General features: G+C 44.0%; 1 protein-coding gene across 7 annotated transcripts in view; it reads right to left on the bottom strand.

Moving 5' to 3' along the window:
- PHACTR1 (phosphatase and actin regulator 1) overlaps positions 1-24,007 on the bottom strand; it is a 558,358-nt gene that overhangs the window by 107,663 nt on the left and 426,688 nt on the right. For all 7 annotated transcript variants that reach the window (XM_032861576.1, XM_032861577.1, XM_032861579.1 and 4 more), the window contains one exon: positions 504-584. In XM_032861576.1, coding sequence (XP_032717467.1) covers positions 504-584 — 81 coding nt within the window. The remainder of the gene's footprint in view (positions 1-503; positions 585-24,007) is intronic.

The raw sequence follows: 24,007 nt of genomic DNA, 5'->3' as shown, positions 1-24,007 counted from the left end.
GCAGCTTCCCAGTCAGTGCTACCATTTGAAATATCTTATGTGTACAGTTCTATTTTATAATTTCCTCCATGTTGACTTCTTTTATTGTGGGGAGACAGAAGGCCAGAAAAAAAAATCTGTTAAGGAAATTCCAGATTTTTAACCTTTGTCTTGGGAACCCCCAGTGCCAGAAAGAGACTGGGCCATTAACTGTGTGTATTTGAACACGAACAGGCTCCCGACCAGGACCTGCACAAGGTTCCTGCAGCCCCCCTACTCCACACCACCCCCTGTGGTCTGATTCCAACACTGGGAAGAAAGGAGCTTGATTTCTCTCTTCTAAAAGGACACCCACAGCTCTGGCGTGGTCTGCAGAATTCTCTTCTCTCTCCAAAACTATCTGGAGTTTTAAAGGTTCAAATCCTGAGAAGGCGATGCGGAAAACAGAATCCAATTCCAAGAAACGTGCACACACACTCCACGCACGGCTTTCCGGGTCCCGCCGAGGGGCCATTCCCCCTTACCTTTATCATAGATTTCCTTCAGGACCCCTCGTTTTATCAGCTCCTCTCTGCTTTGCCTCATTGATATTTTCCTTTCCAGGGCTATAAGCAAAACACAGAGAAGCAGGTGTGAGTTGGCAACCAAGAGCTTTGCAAAGGAATCACATGTTAACATGTATTACAAAGTAACACACAGAAAAGCTTCGGTAAATTACATGTTATTAATGTTAATGAAATCCCATACCCATTTTCATCAGGTTATTTCTTTTAATCTTCAAAACGATCTTCAAACTACCTATAAGGCAGGCGCTTCTGTCTCTTTTCATCTCACGCCGCCTGATGGTGGAGTAAACCACAGCCCGGAGAAATTCAACAACTTGTCAGTGTAACAAAACTACCGACAAGAGCCAACGGGATTCAACGGAGCAAGTGCTAACTCCAATCTCCGCACGGCATCCTGAGCATGCCATTCCCTTGTAAGTGGCATTTAATTATGTCGTTCACATAGATCGGGTCTCACGGAGGATTATGTTGCTTCCCAACTATTAAAAAAAAATGGTATGCAAATGTCTCCCACAAAGCTCTCTGGATTGAGAGACGGGGGTAGGGGCAGGGAGTCGGGGACCCCTGTGGGACAGGCGTCCACTGCTTTCCTCTCTTGGGGTCCAAAGCCGAACAGACAAGTGAGGGGTGAGCTCCCCAGTTATGAAATGCACCTCCACGGGGACCCAGCTGTGCCTCTGAGCCAAATGCTCAGGCAGGTGGTGCTGAAGGAGGGGAGAGGGGGGCTTCTCTCAGCCCAGGGGGCATGACAGAGGGTGACTTGAGTGAAAACAGAGCCTAGGAGTGGAAAAGTGAGTGGCAGCACCAAGGGCAGGCCTGTGGCTCGAGGTAAGGTGGAGGAAGTCAGCAGAACCCACAGAAGTGAGCGTGCGCGAGCCACCCCAACAGCTGACATTTGTTTCCACGTGAACAGGAGGGGACAAATTATTTTGGTTGCTTTTGTCAGCTTGAAAATCTCCACATTCTTTGCATGCACGGTTATTCTGCGGGGGCGGGGGGGAAACATTTATAAAATAAAGAAACTTTTATGCAGACAAATTCAAACACAGATTACACACACACACACACACACACACACACACACACATCCCTCAGGAGAATTTAGTCTGAAAAATACAAGTGAGCACTAGAAAGCAAGCAAGGAAATAGGGACTAGGATTCTGTTACTTACTAGCTGAGTGACCTTAGGGGTCAAGTCACTTTGCCGGTCTGAGAAAACACTGATGCCTCAGCCCCAGCTTCTCTGATTTACTAAGTCCAGGCTGGGACCTGGACATCTATATTGTCGTGAAAAACTCTGGGTTCTTCTCAGTCATACCAAGGTTGAAAATCACATTTTATATATTTTGGGGACTTACTATTTTTAAAAATATTCTAACTCTCTCTTAACTTATAATGAATTCAGTGGTGTGAGGCAGCCAAATAAATCTGAGGTTAGGCTGCTCTCCCACAGAGCTTCCTGAGAACACATTAATAGTAAAACGGATACATATATATACACCCACAGAAGTGGGGTCAGAAGGGTTGTACGGAGGTCGAACTGTAAAGGTGGGTGTGGGAATCACTGCAATGGTGCTTGTTTGGGGGGGCTGTAGGAGTTTTAGGACTCATACCAAAGGTACCAAATGACATGACATGGTGGGGGGACAGGAGGGCAGAAGGCTGTCCTCTGTGCAGAAGAGGAACGCCCAGAGAAGGGAGAGAGAATGGCTTGCAGTCTGGTTACAAAGTTCTGTCTGCTTTCAGAGGAGTGGGCGGTTAGGGACTCAGGGTCAGGGTCCCCAACAAGAAAATATGGAGTCAGGACAGCTAAGATCAAACAACACTAACGTCCTGATGTGCAGCTTGGACAGGAACGCAGCGACTTTCTGCTCTGCAGCCTTTGCAGAAATGACGGCTGCAAAACGTCCTCAAAGAAGACAATGAACCACAAAGCATTTGTCAATATCACAGGCAAGGGGCAGCTAAGACCTAAGCCCCCAGATGTCAGCAAAGAAAGGGCATCAGCACGGAGACATGAACCTAATAGGTACACAGATATGTGACCAAAGCCCTTGTTGGCACGACTCAGCACACCGATTGCTGAAGACGGTTCCACGAAAGAGCTCACAAAACCCGAGGGCAGCCCACTCTGGCCCCCTCCCTCTCCAGGAACTTTAGATGGCTGCTCAGTAAGTTTGCGTTGCTGCCCGCCACCCTTCATCCTGTCTACCTCTTCATTCTTGGAAGCGGCGGGACCAGCAACTGTAGGCACCAAGGGGGACACAAATCCTGTAACATGTTTAAGCAAAGATGGGTTTGGTGGCACAGTGGGAAGACACAAGACAGGCAAAGCAAAGCAGGGATTTTTAAGCAAGGACTTTGCTAACAGATCTTGTGGGTAGCATCAAGCCACCCAGAAAGCACACAGAAGAGGTATTGAACCACAGATCGGATGGATTTCCCTTAATCAAAATGAGGTTTCTCAGGGGCTTGTCAAAGCCATAGACAGAAGTGGGAGGACCTAAGGCCCAGCACCGGAGGAAGAACCCACAGCAAGCTGGGCAAAGCCACGGGCTTGGCAGCTGGAGATGGCAAGTTTCAGCAGAACGTGAGCGCTCCAGGGCCAGCCACTCTGCCATACGGATCCCCGCGGGCTCCCCAGGCTTGTCCAACAAGGACAGACCCCCTGCCCATGGCGAAAGGCACTCTGACAGTCCCTACTCTCGCAGAGGTGACAGACTGATATGTGGTTCAGACAGCCGTCAAACAGTATTAGCTAATGTGTGATTACAAATCCAGGTAAGTCCTGCTAAAAGAAAGGGACATGTTCAGGGGCACCTGGGTGGCTCAGTGGGTTAAAGCCTCTGCCTTTGGCCCAGGTCATGATCCCAGGGTCCTGGGATGGAGTCCCACCGCGGGCTCTCTGCTCAGCGGGGAGCCTGCTTCTTGCTTTCTCTCTCTGCTTACCTCTATGCCTACTTGTGATCTCTGTCAAATAAATAAATAAAATCTTAAAAAAAAAAAAAAAAAAGAAAGGCACAGTTCTACCAGACGTGTGATCAGTAATCTCCCCTACAGGGTCATGAGAAAAGGCTTTTCTGAGGAAGGGACCCACAAGCAGAGTTTGAAAGATGAATATGTATTATCTCAAGGACAGTCAGGTAGGGGCTGAGGGAGACACTCTAGACGTAGCAAACAGGGCAGTGACTCCGGATGGAGGAGTCATGGTGTCCTTGGTGAGAGAGAGCCCCCAGTGTCATTGCAGCCATCAGCACCAGATGGAGGACTCGAGATGTGACCAGAGGGATGGGGGCTGGGCCCGGCAGGGCCTCATGGACCACGATGTTCTAAGGACAATGGGAATAAACCATTTCCACTTCACCGTGGAGGATGCACTGGAGGAGGGCCGGTTCTAGGGGCTTCCCCAGTCTAGGCAAGAGATTGATGGTCGCTTGGACCCAGATGCTGGTGATGGAGATGCGGACGGATGATGCATTCAAGTCACATGAAGGTGGTGAGGTGGCCATGGGGTCAAGTGAAGAATGTGAAGGAAAGGGAGGGGTCAAGGGCAACTGCTTGGCTCCTGACTTGCACAGCTGAATGGACAGTGGTGTTGAGAACTCAGTGGGGGACGCGGGTTGAGAATCAGATTTGTAGGGAAGATGGGGAGCCCAGCGTTAGCTGTGCTTAAGAGGAGATGTCAAGTACATGCTGGGGAATGTAGCTGCATACTTTCTAAAACAAGGATTAACTAAGACTGTGCTATACTGGCATGGACTGTGGTAAACTCTTTCAGGTATCAGTGTTTCTCAAACTTTTCCATGGCAAAGCAGTAATACCAGAGGCTCCAAGGATAGGACCTAGCTGGCTGACCCAAGCATGCCATTTCTTTACTGTACTGAGTTTTTCCTTAAGAATTAAGGTGGAAAGGCGCCTGGGTGGCTCAGTCGGTTAAGTGTCTGCCTTTGGCTCAGGCGATGATCCTGGGGTCCTGGGATCGAGTCCCCCATCAGGCTTCCCGCTCAGTGGGAAGTCTGCTTTCTCTCTCTCTGCCTTTCCTCCCCTCCGCCCCCGCTCATGCTCTCTTTCTCTTAAATGAAATCTTTTTCAACAAAAGAACTGAGCTGGAGTTCCCATAATAGATTTGCTCTTCTTCAAACAAGACGATACCCACCCCCAACCAATTTCCAAGTTGAATTGACATTCTGGGAAGAGACGGCTCCTTTATCCTATGGCTTTGTCCATTTCCTAGCACAGATCCCTGTGTCGACGGGGGATACACAATCATTTTGGGAAGGCGGCATAGCACGTTATTTAATTTAATCCTCACCACATTCTGTGAAGTAGTATCGTTCCCATTTCTCAGAGGTACCTGAGACCCTGCAAAACTGACTTGCTTGGCGTCAAACAGCAGTCAGTGGCAGAGGAAAAAGAGATATTAATGCCTGGTGTTTTGTTTTTTTTTTCCATTCCACATTGTTGTGAGGACTGTTATGATATGTACAGGCTCTAAATATAATCTAACGTACAAGGCTCTAAAAATGGAAGGTGATCTTATTAGTAGTTTACTTGGGTCTGTAGGTCATGGTACAATGGCATAATTACACTTTATTTTTAGGAGAGTCTTTCTTCTGGGGCACTCTTTACTTACTCTTTTAACGAGATATATGTGATGTCTGCTTTCCAGTCTTATTTTCAGCAGCCCTTCCAAAGTTAGAGCGAAGTTTAACCTCGGACAAAGACAAGCTCACCACTGCTCTGGAAAGTAAAGTTAAGTGGGCTGTTTGGAACAGAAGGATGACTGAGATCCTCTGACCTGGTTTACTACTGAACTACCAAACACTGGGCAGGGGAGGGCTTGATGTAGAGGAAAGAATACATAATGGTTTCCTGTCCACTGACCAAGACGAGGTCCGATCTGCCCTCTCCAACAACTTTGGCTTTGGGTAAGATGAAAAAAAGAAAAACAGAGAAGAAATAACAAAAAGTTAAAGTCAGAGGAAGAGAAGCAATGCATCAGGGAAAGAGAGAAGGTGTAACAGGTACCCCACCTGCCCAAAGGATAGCAGGAATAGATCAGAGAAACAGAGATCCATGGCATGACCGTGAGCTGGTTCACCGGGCAATGCTTGCCTTTGGGACGCAGGAAATGGAAGTTAACAGCACCAAGTCAACTACCTCTTTTAAAAAAAGAAAACTGAAAAAGTCTTGTTAGATGTGTGGTAAAAAGTAGTATTTTTAGGGGCACCTGGGTGGCTCAGTCAGTTGAGCGTCTGACTGCTGATTTCCGTTCAGGTCATGATCTCAGGGTCGTGAGATCAAGCCCTGCCTCAGGCTCTGAGCTGGGCGTGGAGCCTGCTTAAGATTCTCTCTCTCTCTCCCTCTGCCCCTCCCCCCGCTCTCACGCATTCTCTTAAAAAAAAAAAGGAATATTTTTATATGAAAGAAAAAGTTAGGGCTTCTTTTAAAACAAGAAAATATAAAACACAGGGATCACTCAAACATTACTGAGTTATTAAAGCACAAGGCAGTAAGAAACCTGAGAGACCACACGTGGGAATGTTCTGGAGTAAACATTTTGATTATAAAACTGGACAGCAGTGATGGCTATAAAACTCTTTAAATTTACCGGAATCATCAAGTTATATGCCTTCAATGAGTTACTTGTATGGTATGTAAGTGATACCTCCATAAGTTGTTAGGACATGAAAAAAAGTGACCATGAGAGAAAAATTCCCATAATGGAAAAAACATCAGTCAAAAACAAAAACAGTACCTCTAAATAGACAATTAAATAAATGTTAGGCCACTGTAAACAAGAGGACAATGTTAAAATCAAAGGGTTAGGAATTTAACATGTAAAGGTAAATTCCTAAAAAACGTTTTTCTAAATCTCTAAACAGAACCAAAATAGGAAAAGCACAGAATCTACTTCCCCTCCAAAATGAAGGTACAGCTCAGACAGTGGATCTTTAGAAAAGAACCCATTTTCCAGGCTGCCGTAAATGCAGAACACTGTAATAAGAGTTCGAGGTGGTCCTGTAGCAAGGGAAACATCAAAAACAAAATCGCATAAGCCAGCAAATGTGCAAAAGTCTACTGCAGGGACATCTGATCTAAAATTCTATGCCCAGTGTAAGAGACAGCCTGAAGAGGAAAGGGGGCAAACATTACTGATTTGCTTTTATAGACTGACAAAGAATTAGTTGAGTAGATCCAAATGTACAAAAGGAAGTTTCCCATAGCCCTCTTGCCTGAAATGAATAGGAGATTTTTTAATTACTATACCAAAAATAGCCCCCAAATGCCCCCCTCTGCCTGAAACCATAATCAAAGGTTGGGATGTCTAAGGAAGACCTCCAAAGCTTGCCTTCAAACTCAGCCTGAATATAAAAGCTACATAGAAAACCTTGAGATGCATAATTATTCTTGCATCTCTATCACTGTTTATTAATCTTATCTTTTTACTTTCTGTATTTTTCCTTTTAAAAATTTAAATATAGTCTACATACAATGTTATGTTAGTTTCAGGTGACTCTTGGGGGTCTTGCTAATCCCAGTGAGGCTGCCTCTCCCAGGGTTAACCAAATAGTGCGGGCAGCACCCGGCTAGCCCGTGAACCTACCTTTCACGATCAAACCACCTGACCCAGAGCCCTTACCCCCAACCACCTCCTTCATGGGGCTCCTACTCTACAGGCCACTATCCACCTGCCCTCATCAGCCCGGGCCCGGGGGCCAGACAACTGGAAATAGTCCCATGCCCCGGAGCCTGCTGAGATGATTCAAACCAGCCTGGCAATCTTGCTTCCACTGTCCATTCTTTCCTGTGGGAAACACACTACAGGCTCTTGCCCACATTTTCCGCATTTCCCTCCCACTCTCTGCCTCCTAACCAACCCCGATGCTTCCCCACATGGCCCTCCGTGGCATGGCATGACCCTTTCTCTTGGACCCTGTGAGTGTAACCAACCATCTTTTTAAAAAATTTTTTCAAAGATTTATTTATTTGAGAGAGAGAGAGAGAGAGAGAGGAGAGAGAGGAGAGACAGAGCACGAGTGGAGACAGAAACAGACTGGGAGGGAGAGGGATGAGCGGACTCTCTGCTGAGTGGGGAGCTCGACATGGGGCTCCATCCCAAGACCCTGAGATCATAACCTGAGCTGAAACCAAGAGTCAGACACTTAACCCACTGAGTCACTGAGGCATCCCCAAACCATCTTTTTAATGGCAGGCATCTCCTGATCAGTTGGCCTCACCATGCTTAAGTAATAGCAAGACCAACATCTTAAAACACACCTATCCTCAGCAGGGGTTTGTCACAAAGGAAAAACTAGGGGTATTTCCCACAGCTTTACGTTCCAACCTCTTGTTCTAAAGTCTGTTCCATTATGAGCAAATGCTTTAGAAAGGCAGAGTCTGGTGAAGAACGGATCCCTGGCAGGGACTTCCACTAAAGCCCAGAGACCAACGCTAACGATGGAGTGGTTCCCGTCCAAGTGTTTCTGGGAGCCCTTCTGAGCCAGCACTGCAATCTATGCCACAGTTACCAGCAACCAGGTCCCCAGCATCTCCCCTCCAGTGCTCTCCCAGCCTCCCCATCCACAAAGGTGTGTTCTAAGCCAAGGAATCCCATGGTTCTCCGACATCAATGAACTTAGAACTGACATCTTGGGCAGACTGCTTTCCCTAGTGAGTGCCTCAATCGGATGAATTTGTTAAAAATAACTGGCACATTCTCGGGGCACCTGGGTGGCTCCACTGGCTAAGCACAGGACTCTGGATTTCAGCTCAGGTCATAATCTTAGGGTCGTGAGATCGAGCCCCGAGTTGAGCTCCGCACTCAGACTTTGCTGGAGAATCTCTCTCCTTCCCTTTCCCTCCTCCTCCCTCTGCGCCCTCTCTCTCTCTAAAATAAATAAAATCTTTAACATAACTGGCACATTCTCTTTTTATTTTTTGTGCATGTGCACCACCCACACATATATGCTTTTATTTATGAAAATCGATGAAAATATTTCCCTGTAAACAATTCAAGAAATAACACTGAAAAGAAAGCCCTTTTTACACTGCCCTTCCTTCCCTTGGCACAACTCCCCAAATCTCACTGCTGCTTTCCTTTGATATTTTCCTTCTGTTTCTCTCTTCACCCCCCTTCTGCTCCCATCCTCCCACTCAACCCCCCACTATGTATAAATGCAGTTTTTAAAAACATAAATGGGATCCTTCTGCTCATATTATAGCTCTTTCTTCCCCCTCAAGGATCAATATATCTTAGAGCTCTCCCCATCAGCACCTACAGAAATGCCTCATTCTCTTTGAATACTACATACCATTACATGGGGCAGAAGTGTCATAATTTGCCTATCCATCTGCAACTGAAGGAAATTTAAGTTATTTCAACTTTGGGGCAAACATTTGTGCTGTAAATATATTTTTTCTGGCATTCATGTGAATAGGTGGAAGAGTTTTTCTAGAATATGTCACTTGAGGTGCAATTTCTGGGTAGCACATTCTTTTTTTAAAAAGATTTATTTCCTTCAGAGAAAGAGAGAGTGGGAGGGAGGGGCAGAGGAAGAGCGAGGGAGAGAATCTTAAGCAGCCTCCCCTCTGAGCATGGAGCCCCACGTGGGGCTTGATCCCATGACCTTGAGATCACCACCTGAGCAGAAACCAAGAGCCAAGCGCTTAGCCGACTGAGCCACCCAGGTGCTCCATGGGCAGCACACTCTTTTAATATGCTCCCAGTACTGATGTAAGAAAAAAAAAAAAAACTATGTTTCATAACTTTTAAGTACTGCTTTTTTATTAAAAAAAAATATGAGGTGGTTGGGGCGCCTGGGTGGCTCATTGGGTTAAAGCCTCTGCCTTTGGCTCAGGTCATGATTTCAGAGTCCTGGGATTGGGCCCCGTATCGGGCTCTCTGCTCAGCAGGGAGCCTGCCCCCCCCACCTGCTTCTCTGCCTACTTGTGATCTCTGCCAAATAAATAAATAAAATCTTAAAAAAACATGAGGTGGGGACAGCAGTCTTGATGCTGGAGCAAGTTATTTGGTTCCACTCAGAGTACCAGTGCAGGAACTTGTTCAGCTCATACTCTAGGATAATCTGTCTCCGTTGAATTCTCTGCTCAGCTGCTTTTAAATTACATTCTCGAGGAGCTAGACATTTGAAGTGGGAAAAACAATCGAGCAATGATGAAATTTGCAGCAGCTTACTGCAGAGTCTTATACTTTTGGCTGTTAAAATAGTCAACTTGTACTTAAAATCAGTGGCTTTCATCCCTTTGAAATTTTACAACCCCGGAGACCGTGAATTTAGCCTAGAAATCTACAAGTGACAAACGGAATTAACCTCGAGAGCCTAGAACATACCCCTGCTTCCCATGTGACTTATGAACAATGGGGGTTGTTAATCTAATACAACTATAGCCTGGGAAACCCAGCCCAAAATAATCAATCCACATTCACATGATCTTCGTGTGAAATGCTTTCATTTTTTTAAAGATGAAGAGACGGTTTCAAAATTAAATTGATGTGTACAATATATAAAATACATAAAATATGTACAATATATCAACTATATAAAAGGGAAGAAAGGCAAGGAAGAAGTAGGATAAACCTGGAAATCTTCCGTTTTGAAAAACTAGACGGCAAATGCCAGCTGATCGGTTCCTCCGTAAGGAAATTCATGAGCAAAGCCAACGAGGTTGTTGATCTAAGGGCTATACTGAAGAAGAAGGGAAAGTAGAAGTGAATGCTCCTCTAAATGTCTCATTCCAGATAGAATGGTATGACCAACGTATCCAAGAAGTCACGTTAGTCGAGAAGCAATTGGAAGGAACACCAGATACTGTGCCTGTTACTATCAAAGATGTTCGAGTCCTAGGAATATCCAAACATTTTACCAAATGCGGAATAATGAGGCAAGGTTTGATTATTTGGTCATCTGAAGAAAGCTTATTGAATTGCCCATTCAAAACAAAATTAAAAAAAAAAAAATTTGGCAGGGCTTCCGGATGGCTCAGTTGCTTAAGCGTTTAAGTCTTGATTCTGACTCCGATCATGATCTCAGGGCCTGTGAGATCGAGCCCTGCATGGGTCCTGTGCTTAGCGTGGAGTCTGCTTGAGATTCTTTCCTCCTCTCTCTCCCTTCCCCTCTGGTCTCCTCCTGCCACACATGTGTGCGTATGCACATACACACACATGCGTGCGCGTGCATTCGAAAATAAATAAATTTTTAAAAACTCTTAAAAAAATATTTAGCAATTAAGGTCACGTGATCCTCAAAATCAGAGAGATTGACCAGTACGGAATTTTTTTCCCTTTAAAAGTCCAAACCATGAGGAAATTCCATCTGTAAGATAGAATTTAAGTAACTGTCCTTGTTACATGCACAGATCCTGATTTCCCCATGGTTCCAGGATGAGCAGAAGTCCAAGAGGAACAAAGTTCCTCGTCTCCAACATGGTAACCCGGACGCTGTTCTTGTGTAATGCCACGCAGCTGGCTTGGATAAAGACTTCATGACCCCTGAGGTGGGTGAGACTGTTTATTTGTTATTGCTCGTGATTCTATCCAAGTCCCCAAATCAGCACTTTCTAAAGTCTGTTCTGCAGAACAGTAACCTCCAGAGATGCTCTGAGGAAAAGGCTGTGAGAACAATAATTTGGCGATTTGTTCATTAGCACAAAAGGACACACAGTAAGGAAACCAGCTTAACTCTGTTGAACCCGGTGTTTTTCCCAAATTCGTTGGACAATACGGTCCTTTTATGGAGACTATGGGACTTGCATTCTGAGGAAAATCTTCTGGGAAATGCTGACCTTCATAAAGAGGTTTCTGGCAAAGGAATCAAACACAACCAAAAACCCAAAGCCTTGAAATACCAAGTGGCTGACCAAGAAGATCCCAATCGAGCCAAGGGACCAGCCATCCATCTACCTGTCCTCCTGGGGTCCTGGTCAGAACGGCAGCTGATAGAGATTGGAGCTGCGTCCCAGCAAGCTCCCCGGATAGGCTGCCCCCCACCATGAATGTGTTCCCCCAGATAAGTATAACTAGACTTGTTTAACCTTGAGCAGACCAGTATCGCAGAGTATCTGCCCCAAATAACATTTTTGGCTTTGACATAATTGGTATCAGATGCTTCTTCCTGAAAGCAATTCAGACAGTGTAATTTCCTCTGGAGTCATAGAGCAAAAGAGGAGGACCATGTCATTATCAGAGATGAGGTGATTCGTTTTCCTCGTTCCCATGGGTGACATGCCTGCAGCCAGGTCCCACGAGAGCTCTACCCACTGATTAAGTGTATGGGGAAAAAGGCAGGATCACCCGCTCATTATCAGCTGCAAGTTGCCCGGTTAAAACCTCTTCAAAAATTCTTCATGCATCTTGATTGGATCCTGGTTTGAACAAACCAGCTAGAAAAGTGTCTTGGGGTCAGCTGTAAATGCCTGAATGTGGACGGGGTATTAGATGATATTAGGGAATTATTATTTGTTCTGCTATATAGGATAAGGGTCTTGTGGTTACACAGGACATTTCCCTTATTTTTCAGAGATGCATGATTAGAAATGTAATCGGGGCTCCTGGGTGGCTCAGTCGGTTAAGTGTCCGACTTTGTTTCAGCTCAGGCCATGATTTCGGGCTCATGAGATCGAGCCCCTCACTGGGGTCCATGCTTGAGATTCTCTCTCTCCCTCTGCCCCTCCCCATGCCCCCCTTAAAAAAAAAAGTCTGTAATTAACTTTAAAACACTTCAAGAGGGGGAAAAAAAGCAACAAATACGGCCAAATCTCTGTAACTATTAGGTGGCAATCCAACAATTATATTAAAATACTGGTATATTATCCTCCCAATTTCTCTTACAAATTTTTCAAAATAAAAAGTCAACACACCAAAGGGATGAATCTTACAAGTAAGAGAAAAAGAGCAAGACAAAACACGCATCCTGTGATTCCATTTACATAAAGTTCAAAAACAGGCAAGAGTCAACTATGCTGCAGAGATGCCTCATCAACCTTGAACACTACAAATACACAGCAAGGATACAATCACAGCATAAACTGAGTCAGGGTCTACCTTTGGCGGGGAGGAGGACTGCAACCAGAAAGGCATATCAAGGGGGCTCCCGGGTGGCTCAGTCAGCTAAGTGTCCAACTGTTGATTTCGGCTCAGATCATGATCTCAGGGTCCTGAGACTGAGCCCCACGTGTGCTCTCAGCTGGGTGTGCCAAGGACACCAAGGACACTTGGGGTGTCCCAAATGGCTTGGGATTCTCTCTCCCTCTTCCTCCCCTCCCCCCCAATAAGTAAATAAAATCTTAAAAAGAAAGGAAGGAAGGAAGGAAGAAAAAGATAAGAAAGAAAATGAAGGAAGGAAGGAAAAAAGAAGCACACCGAGGGGCTTCCACGGGCTGTCAGTAACTTTCCTGCCGTGGCCAGGGGTTATACAGAACTGGCTTTATAACCACCTGTTAAACTGTACATCAATGCTCCACTTAATGCATTTTCTGAACGTATTTTATTTTCCAAAATAAAACAGTAAAAGGGCCTTCTCAGTAACGCTGCTTCCTTTTGCACTGCTCCAATGGTCTCTGAAGGAGAATAAAAAAACTCAGCCACCAGAAAATGAAATCGTGCCGTGGGCCAGCAGACTCTCTCTGGTTAATGAAAGGAAGGGTGATTATAAGGCAAGAGAGGCTGCACTTCTTTTCCTGGTCATTTCTTCAAATAGGTCAGACCAGAGTGCGGAAGGGCTGTTCTCGATGCTCAGAGGTCTCCACGCAGCAGGGCAGGGACTGGGAGTTGTGAGGGAAGGATATTGTGGGTGATTTTACAGCAGCAAGGATTCTGAATTTTGAAAGCAAGGTGCACTGAGTGACAAGGAAGGAGCAACCGAGGGGAAGTCAACTTGCGGGGATCAGGCTCAGCACTCTTGGGGGCGCGCAGAGGAAAGTTTCCATGTTCTGGCTCCGTGAGCCCCAATCTGCCCAGGAAAACTTCAGATTGAATTCTAAAGGAATAAGTATCAGTTTTCTCTTCTGAGACTGACGAGGCACAAAAGAAATAATTCCTTGTCCTTTGATTGGCCCCCTGGGACGGGAACATGCTAGAACATGATTTAATAAGCTGTGAGATCTGAAAAACAATTTACGTTGAGCTCCACTGACAACCTTCGCCTGTCCCCTCCCCTATAGATCACCTATGGTGACAGCCATTTTTATTAAATGTGAAACAGGTGGCCCTCCAGTGATAGAGAATGCAATGTGATGAAAGCGTTTATGTCAGAAATCAAGATTCGGTGTTTCGGGGCTTGCTTCTGTTACTTGCAGCAATGTGTGTCGTAACAGCTAATTTTTTTGTGCGATGGGGCACCGAGGCACAGTTCACATCTCCATCGTGTTCTCTGCTGCCCCGAACGCTGCCACCCCCAGGAATAAAGAGAGAATGCACTGATTTAGGGCTGGTTAAGTGAGTTTCTCCTTGCAGATGTAGGAAGCATAATACCATACTGCATTTCACTCCAGACACCTAATTATTATTGATCACTCTGTGATAGAAGGGGACTGCCCAAGGCACTGAAGAACGGAAATCTGAAATCATGCCCAGAAAGAGCTTAATACCCCAGCTACCAACTGTTACCTACGAGATAATAGGGCCTTTGTTCCAAGTGTTCTGTGGTGCCAACTTAATGCAAATCAGTTTGCCTGCTCCACGGCTTGTTTCTCTACCCAGGGTCAGATCAACGCTGCTGAATGAAGTCTTCGATAAAAAAGCAGTATTAAGACATTTAGGCTTTACAATCTCACTTCTCTGGCGCTTTATAAATCAGAGAAAGACAGCAGCATTAGATAGTGAGTTTTTATTTGTGCTTTTTACCTACAGTCAGAACACAAGTCAGCTAATAATTTGGAGCAAAGTTTTTAAAAATTTTACCCAGGCAGGGGCACCCGGGTGGCTCAGTGGGTTAAGCATCTGACTCTCGATTTCGGTTCAGGTCATGATCTCAGGGATGGTGAGAAGGAGTTGCATGTTGGGTTCCCCACTCAGCGGGGAGTCTGCTTGGGATTCTCTCTCTCTCCATCTCCCTCCGCCCCTCCCCCCACTCGCACTCTCTAAAATAAATAAATTTTTTTTAAAGATTTTATTTATCTGACAGAGAGAGAGAGAGAGACAGTGAGAGAGGGAACACAAGCAGGGGGAGTGAGAGAGGGAGAAGCAGGCTTCCCGCTGAGCAGGGAGCCCGATGCAGGGCTTGATTCCAGGGCCCTAAGATCATGACCTGAACCAAAGGCAGACGCTGAATGACTGAGCCACCCACATGCCCCAATAAATCAATCTTTAAAAATAATTACAGTTATGCATAGTTATGTCAGACATCTAACTCAGACAGATACGTTGCCCGAAAGGGACATTTTGAGTTGAAGACCCGATTTCTCCCTTCCGTTGCCATGGTAACACTTAACTATGCATTAGGGGCTGCTCTATTTGTTTTCCATGCGGTAGTTCATGTAAATCTCAGCTCAGCTCTACAAGGTCGGTACTACTGTCTCCATCCCCTAGAAAAGGAAGATGTTCGGGAACTTGCCCAAAGTGCACAGATGGACTTCAACCCAAGCCGTATGAACACTTAAGCATGCCATTACACTGCCCATCTGTGCCTTTAAGAACAAGGAATACTTCTCACAACTCGTCCAGCCTGTGAATGCACAAACCTGTAGAGATGGGCTACCGTGATAAACAGAAGAACGAAATTTTTGCTATATCCCGGACAGAATTCTGCGGCTTGTAAAAACTATGATGATTTCTCAAATCGTTTTATTAAATTCAGCCATTATTTACTTATCATTGAATGAGGTTTCAGGTACTAAGCACACTGCCTCTGGGCATAAAACTGATAAACCATGTGACTGTCACTATTGCCACACTCTCCTTACTGGAAAAACTTCACCTGGCCAGAGGAAATACAGAGTCACACATCCATGTATAATTTCACACTCTGATATGTCTACAAAGGTTCAGAAGGTGTGAATCACCACTTCAGGTGGAGAGGATTATGTAGGAAAGCATGCGAAGATACGGCATGGACTCTGATGTGCATATTGAAATGACTATATGGAGATTTTTATACCAAAGCAGAACAGAAATGCTCATTTAGAAAAAAAAAATGCATAATAATTGCTTATAATTAAATAACAAAATCCTCCAAATCTAAGAAAAAGTCCAAAACAATTTAGGAACGTCCCTTCCTAGTTTGCAGACAAAACATTTTTTTCATTTCTGTCTCAATCTTCTCTTGCATGGTAAGTAAGATGCTTCACCCAGAAAAGAGGGACTGGGTTCGACTATACTTCAGGCATTTGCCAACGAATGATAAAATATTACAAAAACAATATGGTGAGGGATGCCTGGGTGGCTCAGTCCGCTAAGTGTCTGCCTTTGGCTCAGGTCATGATCCCAGGGTCCTGGGATCAAGTCCTACATTGGACTCCTTGCTCAGTGTGGAGCCTGCTTCTCCCTCTGCCTGTGCTCTCTCTCTCTTTCTGTCTGGCAAATAAATAAAATCTTAAAAACAACAACAATGCTATGGAGAAATAGCCATTATTTTCAAAGAATTGAATTGTTTTTCTGTATGGGGGGGGTTGGAATCAACTTATAGGACCTAGATGTTATCCTTGAAAAATAAATCCCAGAATAGTTAAATAGCAGACATGTAAGTCAAACACTTGTCATAACAGCAATTGGAAAAATGGAAAAACACAACCACCGCAAAAAGAAGAAATCTCATAACATATGCAATAGGAAAGAAAGAGCTGGAAGCGGAATGCTCCTCGAGGCGCTCGCTGCTCCTTCCTACGGAATGCCATCAGTCCTCACAGCTATGACAAGGCAGGGAGACGTGGCAGGCAGCACGTCGCTCCCTTAAACGAATGCTCAGCCTCTCAGCTCGTCTTTTGTGACTGCCACTTGTGCATTTTGTCTCTGATGGGTACTTCTGCACTTCTTTTCAAATAACTGTAGCATGCTCAGTAGAGGCCGACAAAGGTACAATCCTGCCTTCACGAATAAAAACGGCAGAATCCAGTTTCTCTCGTTGGCTTGAGACGGATTATTTAGGACATCCCGAATGGAACTTTGTTCCAGAATCCTGTCTGGCCGTTGCCCAATGGTAGGGATCGAGTCCCAGGGATGGGCTGATGGGAGCAAAGGTCTGGGCTGGGGTGCGGAGGGGAACGCCGCTGATCTCAGCGGCGTTCCAAAGGCAAATGCCCATCATCGACCCATTTTCTTCCTTCCTGGCAACCCCATAAGAGGTGCTGTGCTGGCCTCATCATCAGATGAATAGAAAACCTTGCCCAAGGATGTACGCATGCAGTATTACAAGAACAAGTGATGAGAACAGATCAACCAACTCCTTTGTTTCCCTTATTAAAATACCCTGTCACCTGGCAGAACGAGGTAAATAAACAAAATGCTGCAGAACCATGAAGACAGACTCTAAACAGAAGCTGTCCGGACTCTGTCATGTGTTGTGTCAAAGCTCTGAGCTCGGTGATGCCATCAGCTTAGTGTTATTAACACCAGGAGTATAATAACACACAACAGAAAATCTGGCATCTTTCTTAGTCCTAAGCACAAGTTCAGTAGCCTTAAATCCACATTATCGGGCAACAGATCTCCAGAACTTTTTCATCCTACGCAACTGAAATTCTATACCCATGAAACAACTCCCCATTCCTCTCTGTTCCCCAGCCCCTGGCAGTCACTGTTCTACTTTCTCTATGAATCTGACTGCTCTGGGTATCTCATTAATTTTTTTTTTAAGATTGATTATTTATCTGACAGAAAGAGAGAGAGAAAGAGAGAGATGAGAGAGAGAGAGAGATCATGAGCAGTGAGGGGAGGATAGAGGGAGAATCAGATTCTCCACTGAGCAGGGAGCCCAATGACTGACTTGATCCCAGGACCCTGGGATCATGACCTGAGCTGAAGGCAGACGCTTAACCAACTGAGCCACCCAGGTGCCCTGAGTATCTCATTCTAAGTGGAATTGTAGAGTATTTATCTTTTGGGGGACTGACTTCTTTTACTTAGCATGATGTCAACAAGGTTCACCCATCTTGTAGTATGTGACAAAGTGTCCTCCCTTTTTAAGGATGACTAATATTCCAGTGTATGTCTATACCACATTTCCTTTATCCATTCATCTGTTGATGGACACTTGGGTTACTTCCCCTCTTGGCCATTATGAATAGTGCTTCATACGAACATGAGAGTACACATTTCTCTTTGAGATCCTGCTTCAGTTCTTTTGGATATATACCAGAATTGGCATTGCTGGATCATATGGTAATTTTACTTTTAATTTTCTGAGCAAGCACTACACTGTTTTCCACGGTGGAAACATCATTTTATATTCCCACCAACAATTCACAAGAGTTTCAATGTCTCCAGATTCTTTCAACACTTGTTAGTTTCTAGGTTCTCTTTCTTCTTCTTTTCTTTTTTGGTAATAGCCATCCTAATGGGTGTGCGGTGATAAGCTTTGTTTTAAGATGTCAAAACTCACAGAGGGAAATTGTGGAAATCTAGAGATAGGATATTTGGTTATGAGCTTAAATGTCTCTACAAGTTGCTGATTCGTCAGCTAAGGTAACAGAAATCCTATCAGAAACTCAAGACCTCCTTTGACCCTTTGGGATTATAAGACTTGAATTCTCTATAGAGGAACACTGGGGATGAATTTTATGGAAAGGTTAAATAAGTTAAGAGGAAGGGTTCTACTGTTTTTCAGAGAAACAAGGTTTTGTTATTATTGTGGTTTTTATTTTATTTCCAAAGTAGACCCTTACCCTTGCATTTCCACAGTTAAGAAAGGACTGAAACTTCACAGAGGATAAGTACATCTCCCTCCAGTGTGTGTGAAGGTCTTTAAATATGTGAGCCCAAGTTCCTAGTTTTTGAGGAAACCTGTCTTCCTGGTATGCACTTGGTCTCTTTCTTGACGCTGTGCTGGGACTTAAAACAAGGATGTGCCTTCAAGTTGAATCTCTCAAATGAAAATTTGGGAAGTTGAAGGGATATACAATGGAGTCCAAAAGTATCAGTCTGGATTCTGCAAGCCTTCCAGCTTCATGTTTCGAATAGATAGAAAACATATTTACAATGGAAAAAAGAATTCCTGAGTACATAGAGTGGTACATAGAGTGGGTGTTGGCAAACTTTTTCTGCAAGGGGATAGAGAGCCATGGTCTCTGAGGAAACTGCTCAGCTCTACACAGTAGCTACAGATAGTGCGCAAATGAAGGAGTAGGGTTGTGTTCCAATAAAACTTTATTTACAAAACAGGCTGGGAGATGGATTTGGCCTCTGTATCAAAATTTGCTGAAGCCTGCTTTAAAAATCAGGGTTTTCGGGGCATCTGGGTGGCTCAGTGGATTAAGCCTCTGCCTTCAGCTCAGGTCATGATCTCAGGGTCCTGGGATCGAGCCCCACGTGGGGCTCTCTGCTCCATGGGGAGCCTGCTTCCCCAACTCTCTGCCTGCCTCTCTGCCTACTTGTGATCTATCAAATAAATAAAATCTTTTAAAAAAATTAGAGTTTTCAGGGTGCTTGGGTGGCTCAGTCAGTTGGGCGGCTGACTCTTGATTTCGGCTCAGGTCATGATCTCATGGTCCTGGAACTAAGCCTGTGTCGGACACCATGTTCAGCATGGGGTTTGCTTGAGAATCCCTCTCCTGCTCTTTCCCTGCTCATTCACTCCCTCCTTCCCTCTTTCTGAAATAAATAAAATCTTTATAAAAAAAAATAGAGTTTTCTCACAGGTTGGAGGAGGAGGAAAAACCTTCAACTCCTGTGACTATAAAAAAAAAAAAAGAAAGAGAGAAAGAAAGAAGGAAAGAAAGAAGAAGAAAGACAAGTAGCAAAGCAAATCCTCTTGACGTGACTTCTTTTAAAACTAAGTATAAAACTGTGGCCTTCATGGAAAAAATGCATTTAATGGCCCATGTCACGTTCATGCTTTTGATCTTTGATCTAACAAAGCTTATGATAGGTGAAAATCACTGTAACTTTAAAATCCTAACTGCCTTAAAAGCTAATGTTTGATTTTATGAAGAAGAAAATCTCTGGTAGAAATTGTACCCTTAGTCACAAGTCACTTAACAAATTCTGTTGTCTAAGGAAATGACATTTTCCTTATTAACATAACTAGAGGCCTCAAGGTAAACACAGAAGGAAGTGCTCCTTCTTAGGGGGTGGCCTTGTGAGTGTTCCTCTGACATCCATCCTGTTTTCCCTTTGGAGTTTCTCCCAAAGTGGAGACAATGACTCTCCTTGACTAAACTCTACTGAGGTGCTTCTGAGCCTTCTTCTTGACTAACTTCAATCCTGGTCTATAAGAACTCAATTTTTAATGCAAATGATCCATAAGAGACTTGAGGAAACACTAACACACTCTCTGGGAGCTCAAGGTCATATTCCTAGGATGGTGAGGATTCTAGCCCCATTTTCAGGGGTCTGAGAAAGCTCAAGGCTGCCAAGAGAACTGTTTGTTCTGGCCAACATCTGACAGAAGGCCCTGAGCTCTCTTTTCGTAGAGGATTTACTTCAGAAAACTTAAATAGAAAATCCTTTCTCTATTCCTTGGAGATGTTTATGTAACTTCCATAACCCAAGTGTCTTTCTTAAGGAGGTTATTCTTTAGAAATGTAACATCAACAAAGAGCCTCTGGGGTGCCTGGGTGGCCCAGTTGGTTAAGTCTCAAACTCTTCATTTCAGCTCAGGTCATGATCTCAGGCTCATGAGATTGAACCCTTGCATCAGGCTCTGCACTGGGCATGGGGCCTGCTTAAGATTCCTTCTCTCCCTCTTCCTCTGCCCCTCCCCCTTACCCCACCTCAGTCACACTCTCTCTCTAAAACAAACAAACAAAAAAAGCCTCTGTCTCCCAATCTCTGTGGAGGAAAGGAGCCTAACTTCATTAAGACCCAGTCAGCAGACACAGATGGCCTCCTCACAGTCCATAAGGTCCTTTGTTATCTTTTCCTCAGCACATCCCAGGGTTTATAAGGCCTCCTGCCTTCTGTTTCCATGGAGATGAGCTCGGGGTACACTGGGGTCTCTCCTCCAAGGCACTAGTAAGTAATAAAATCTGTCTTACTGCCTTAGTGTCCAGCTTTCTTTTTGACAGTGATTACTACTTATTATTACTTTCAAGGGACACTGTTCCACCTTTAATGCTCAGACGCTGTGAAAGATGAAACTCTTATTTTCCTTAGCAGATCACCCCTTCCAGTCCCAGGAGGCCCAGCAGACTCTCTGACTAATACTTCAGAGGTGAGATCAAGAGACAAATTTATTCTCCTACCACCTGGTAGTCTGCCCTCTGTGTTTCCATTTCTAAAGAGAGAGGCCTCTTTGCTTAGGTGAAAGACAACAGAAACAGACTCACCCACTCCTATTTCCAGTCCACAAGGACAGGGGGCCCCCTGTGTCGTATCACCACATTTTAGTACAATATAAGTAGTAAAGACAAAAACTATAGGAATTAATGAATATAGAAACCCAAGAGTTTTTTTTAATTTTATTTTGTACCAAAGAGGAAGAGAGAAGATATACAGATGACTTAATCCAATCAGTTTAAATCTACCAGTGAGGCAACTCTTGAAAGTACCATTTTATGTGAAAATTTCTGATCTACGATGGCTGTGTCCAAAGCTAGTTCACTCCTTTGGTCATTCATTAACTTGATCACCAAATACTAAATATTTTCATAGGTAAGATGCTGACTAGCTTTAGGTTGTAGGCCCATTCCATTCACCTGATTTCTAGGTACACTTTGAAAATTCGCTTATCATCCGTATTTACTAAAACAAACAAACAAAAAACCCAGAACTGAACAAAAATCAAACCAAAATTGAATCCTTCCAGTTTCCAGGCTTAAGCTTGGACATCCTGGACACAAAAGATTGTCCACTGATTAACTCAGCACTCTTAACTGCTAATTTTCCTCTAGTGCTTCCCAAAGATAGTTAGTACCCCATAATAAAATAAATACAGTTGTCACTGTCTTGCAGATCACAACTTCGTGAATAGACATGCACTAAGTATATACCATGTAAAGGATGCAGAGGTGGTGGAGACCTTGGTCTACATGAGGCCATGGGTCCCTGGAGACGGCTGATTCACTGAGAACCAAGTGATGGGAGAGAGAGTGCTGGGAGGAGTCCCCTGGCAGGTGCAGGCAGGTACTGCTTGGGCCGGAAAGGCAGAGCTCAGCTCCATGATCACAGGGGCCAGAAAGTTCCTCTAGTTAATCAGAACTTAAACTAAGGTCTCAACAAGCACCCCCACCAACTTACCGCAACCCTTTCTGAGTTACAGGGTTAAATGAGTATCTGATATAAGAACCAGGTTCCTGGGATGTGAGTCAGTCTTCAAAGTTTCATGTCTATTTCAGTCATGTGGCAAGGAGCTATTTGGATTTCTTTTCCTGAGGCGGGGTGTTGTCTAATGCACTATTTTCCTTAAAATGGTTCTTAAAAAGGATTTGGAAAAAAAAGATTAGAAAATATGACAAAGCTCAAATTTTGAGTGACATCTGAATTCAAGCTTCTCTTCCTAAACTGGCTTTGTGAAAGCTCTTTTCTGTATCATTAAAGGAACAGGAGAAGGTTTTACGTCGCGCATTCACTCATATCACTGATGAGATAAATCCTTTAAACTATTTAACAGGTTGACCCAACAGGTGTAACAAGCTGAGAAGACTTTTAAGATACTGAAATTATTATTTTAAAAGCAGAATGCCACACATTATCAAATTAAGTGAAGGCAAAATTTCTCAAAAATTTGAACCGGCTGTGAAATGGGGAAACACTAACTGAAGATCTGTTTTGCTTTGTTAGAGGTGGGAGGCAATCAAATTTTATCAAGTGATAGTAAAGTGATAGTACAAAGCTCCTGAAGCAGGAGGGGACCCAGGAAGTTTGCCTAACTGAAGAAATTTTTTAAAAGTAAGCCTTATTCTGGACTGAGAGTTCTAGAAATTAAACGTAGCATCTACCTCGCATGACTAAAGTTAGTTTTAGAGAAATACCAGGAACAGATCTCAGTGGATGGGCTCTATTTCAACGTCAAGACTCATTCCCACTGTAGACAGATTCTGCCAGGGCTCTCATGCCCTCTGTCTTGAGGACAGGATTTCCTACGATCCCCGAAGGACAACCAGATCTCAACTGCCTATTGCTTCAAGTCAATGAGTAAATTCTGAGTACTTCCTCTGTGGATTTCATCCATTCTTTCTTCTGACAATTTGTCTTGGTTTTAGCACATCCTGTGTTCTAGGCACGAAGTGAGGCTTTGGGGTAGACTGGAGAATACGTTCCTAATCTGGTATTAAAAATCAGGGCAAATGCTTGAATATTCTGATGACGGAACCCCAGTTATAGTGACTTGGTCCCTTTCTCAGTTTTATTCTTGAACCTTCTATTCATAGCAACTAAGATTCTCCTGTTTCTTTCATTTTTGCCACAGATATCCATCCCTACCCCCCACCCCAAGGATTTTTGCTAGGGATTACAATCATGCACTTAAATCTTCAGCCCTGTATATGAGTTTACGCTCTGTACCAACCTGACTCTGATTACGCACCCACTGGTATGTATTCAGATAACTCTGTTACATTTTCATTCTTCTAGTGATAAAAGCACCTAATTTCCTAAATTAAATTCTTTTCTGCAGTAAACTTGAGTCATGCCCCCATCATGATGGTAAGTTTGGGCTAAGTGTGTTTGCTTTGGGCTAGGGGTGGGATAGAAGAGTTAGCATTATCTTTTGAATGAGGTGGGGTATCCAAATGAAAATGTTGACAGTCAACCGAATATACGTAATTGGAGAACTGACAAGAAATCAGAAGCAAAGAGACAAGGAGAGTTCAGTACACAATGAACAGAGGGGAGGGGCTTCCTAGGGAGTTTGAAATTGAATGGGAAGCAACAGAAGGGAAATCACTGAGCCTTAGAGAGGCTGGAGGCAAAATCTTTACCATAAGTTAGAGGGGAGAAAACAAAGCTGCTTGAAGCTGGGCTTTGTCAAATTCTTGGTATTCTGAACACCATATGTAAGTGGTACTACTATCCTGTCTCCTACAGGTACTCTGTCACCCAAAGTTGTATAGCCAGTGTTTGAATGACACAATTAGTGGGATTTACTATGTCTTTCGTAATTTTTACCTTATTACATCTTCATTTCAAAGTTACTGTCATTTCCTAATTTGCACAGCTGAGGAAAGGCAGCTTAATTTTCCAAATAAGGCAATGACACTCTCCAAACTTACATGGATACTCCATTTACGAACATTGTCTTTATAAACATGGACTTATTCAGAGATAGAGAATTTTTTTTTTATTCCACTACCAGGACCCCGAAGAAAGAGATCTGTAAAGGAAAGAAGGATTTTAAAAAATCCAAGTCTCA

The sequence above is a fragment of the Lontra canadensis genome, unplaced genomic scaffold, assembly GCF_010015895.1.
Source record: "Lontra canadensis isolate GAN:19392208 unplaced genomic scaffold, GSC_riverotter_1.0 scaffold21, whole genome shotgun sequence".
NCBI classification, from domain to species: Eukaryota; Metazoa; Chordata; class Mammalia; order Carnivora; family Mustelidae; genus Lontra; species Lontra canadensis.
Note: the sequence above shows the minus strand (reverse complement) of the source record. Positions and strands in the feature narration are given on the sequence as shown.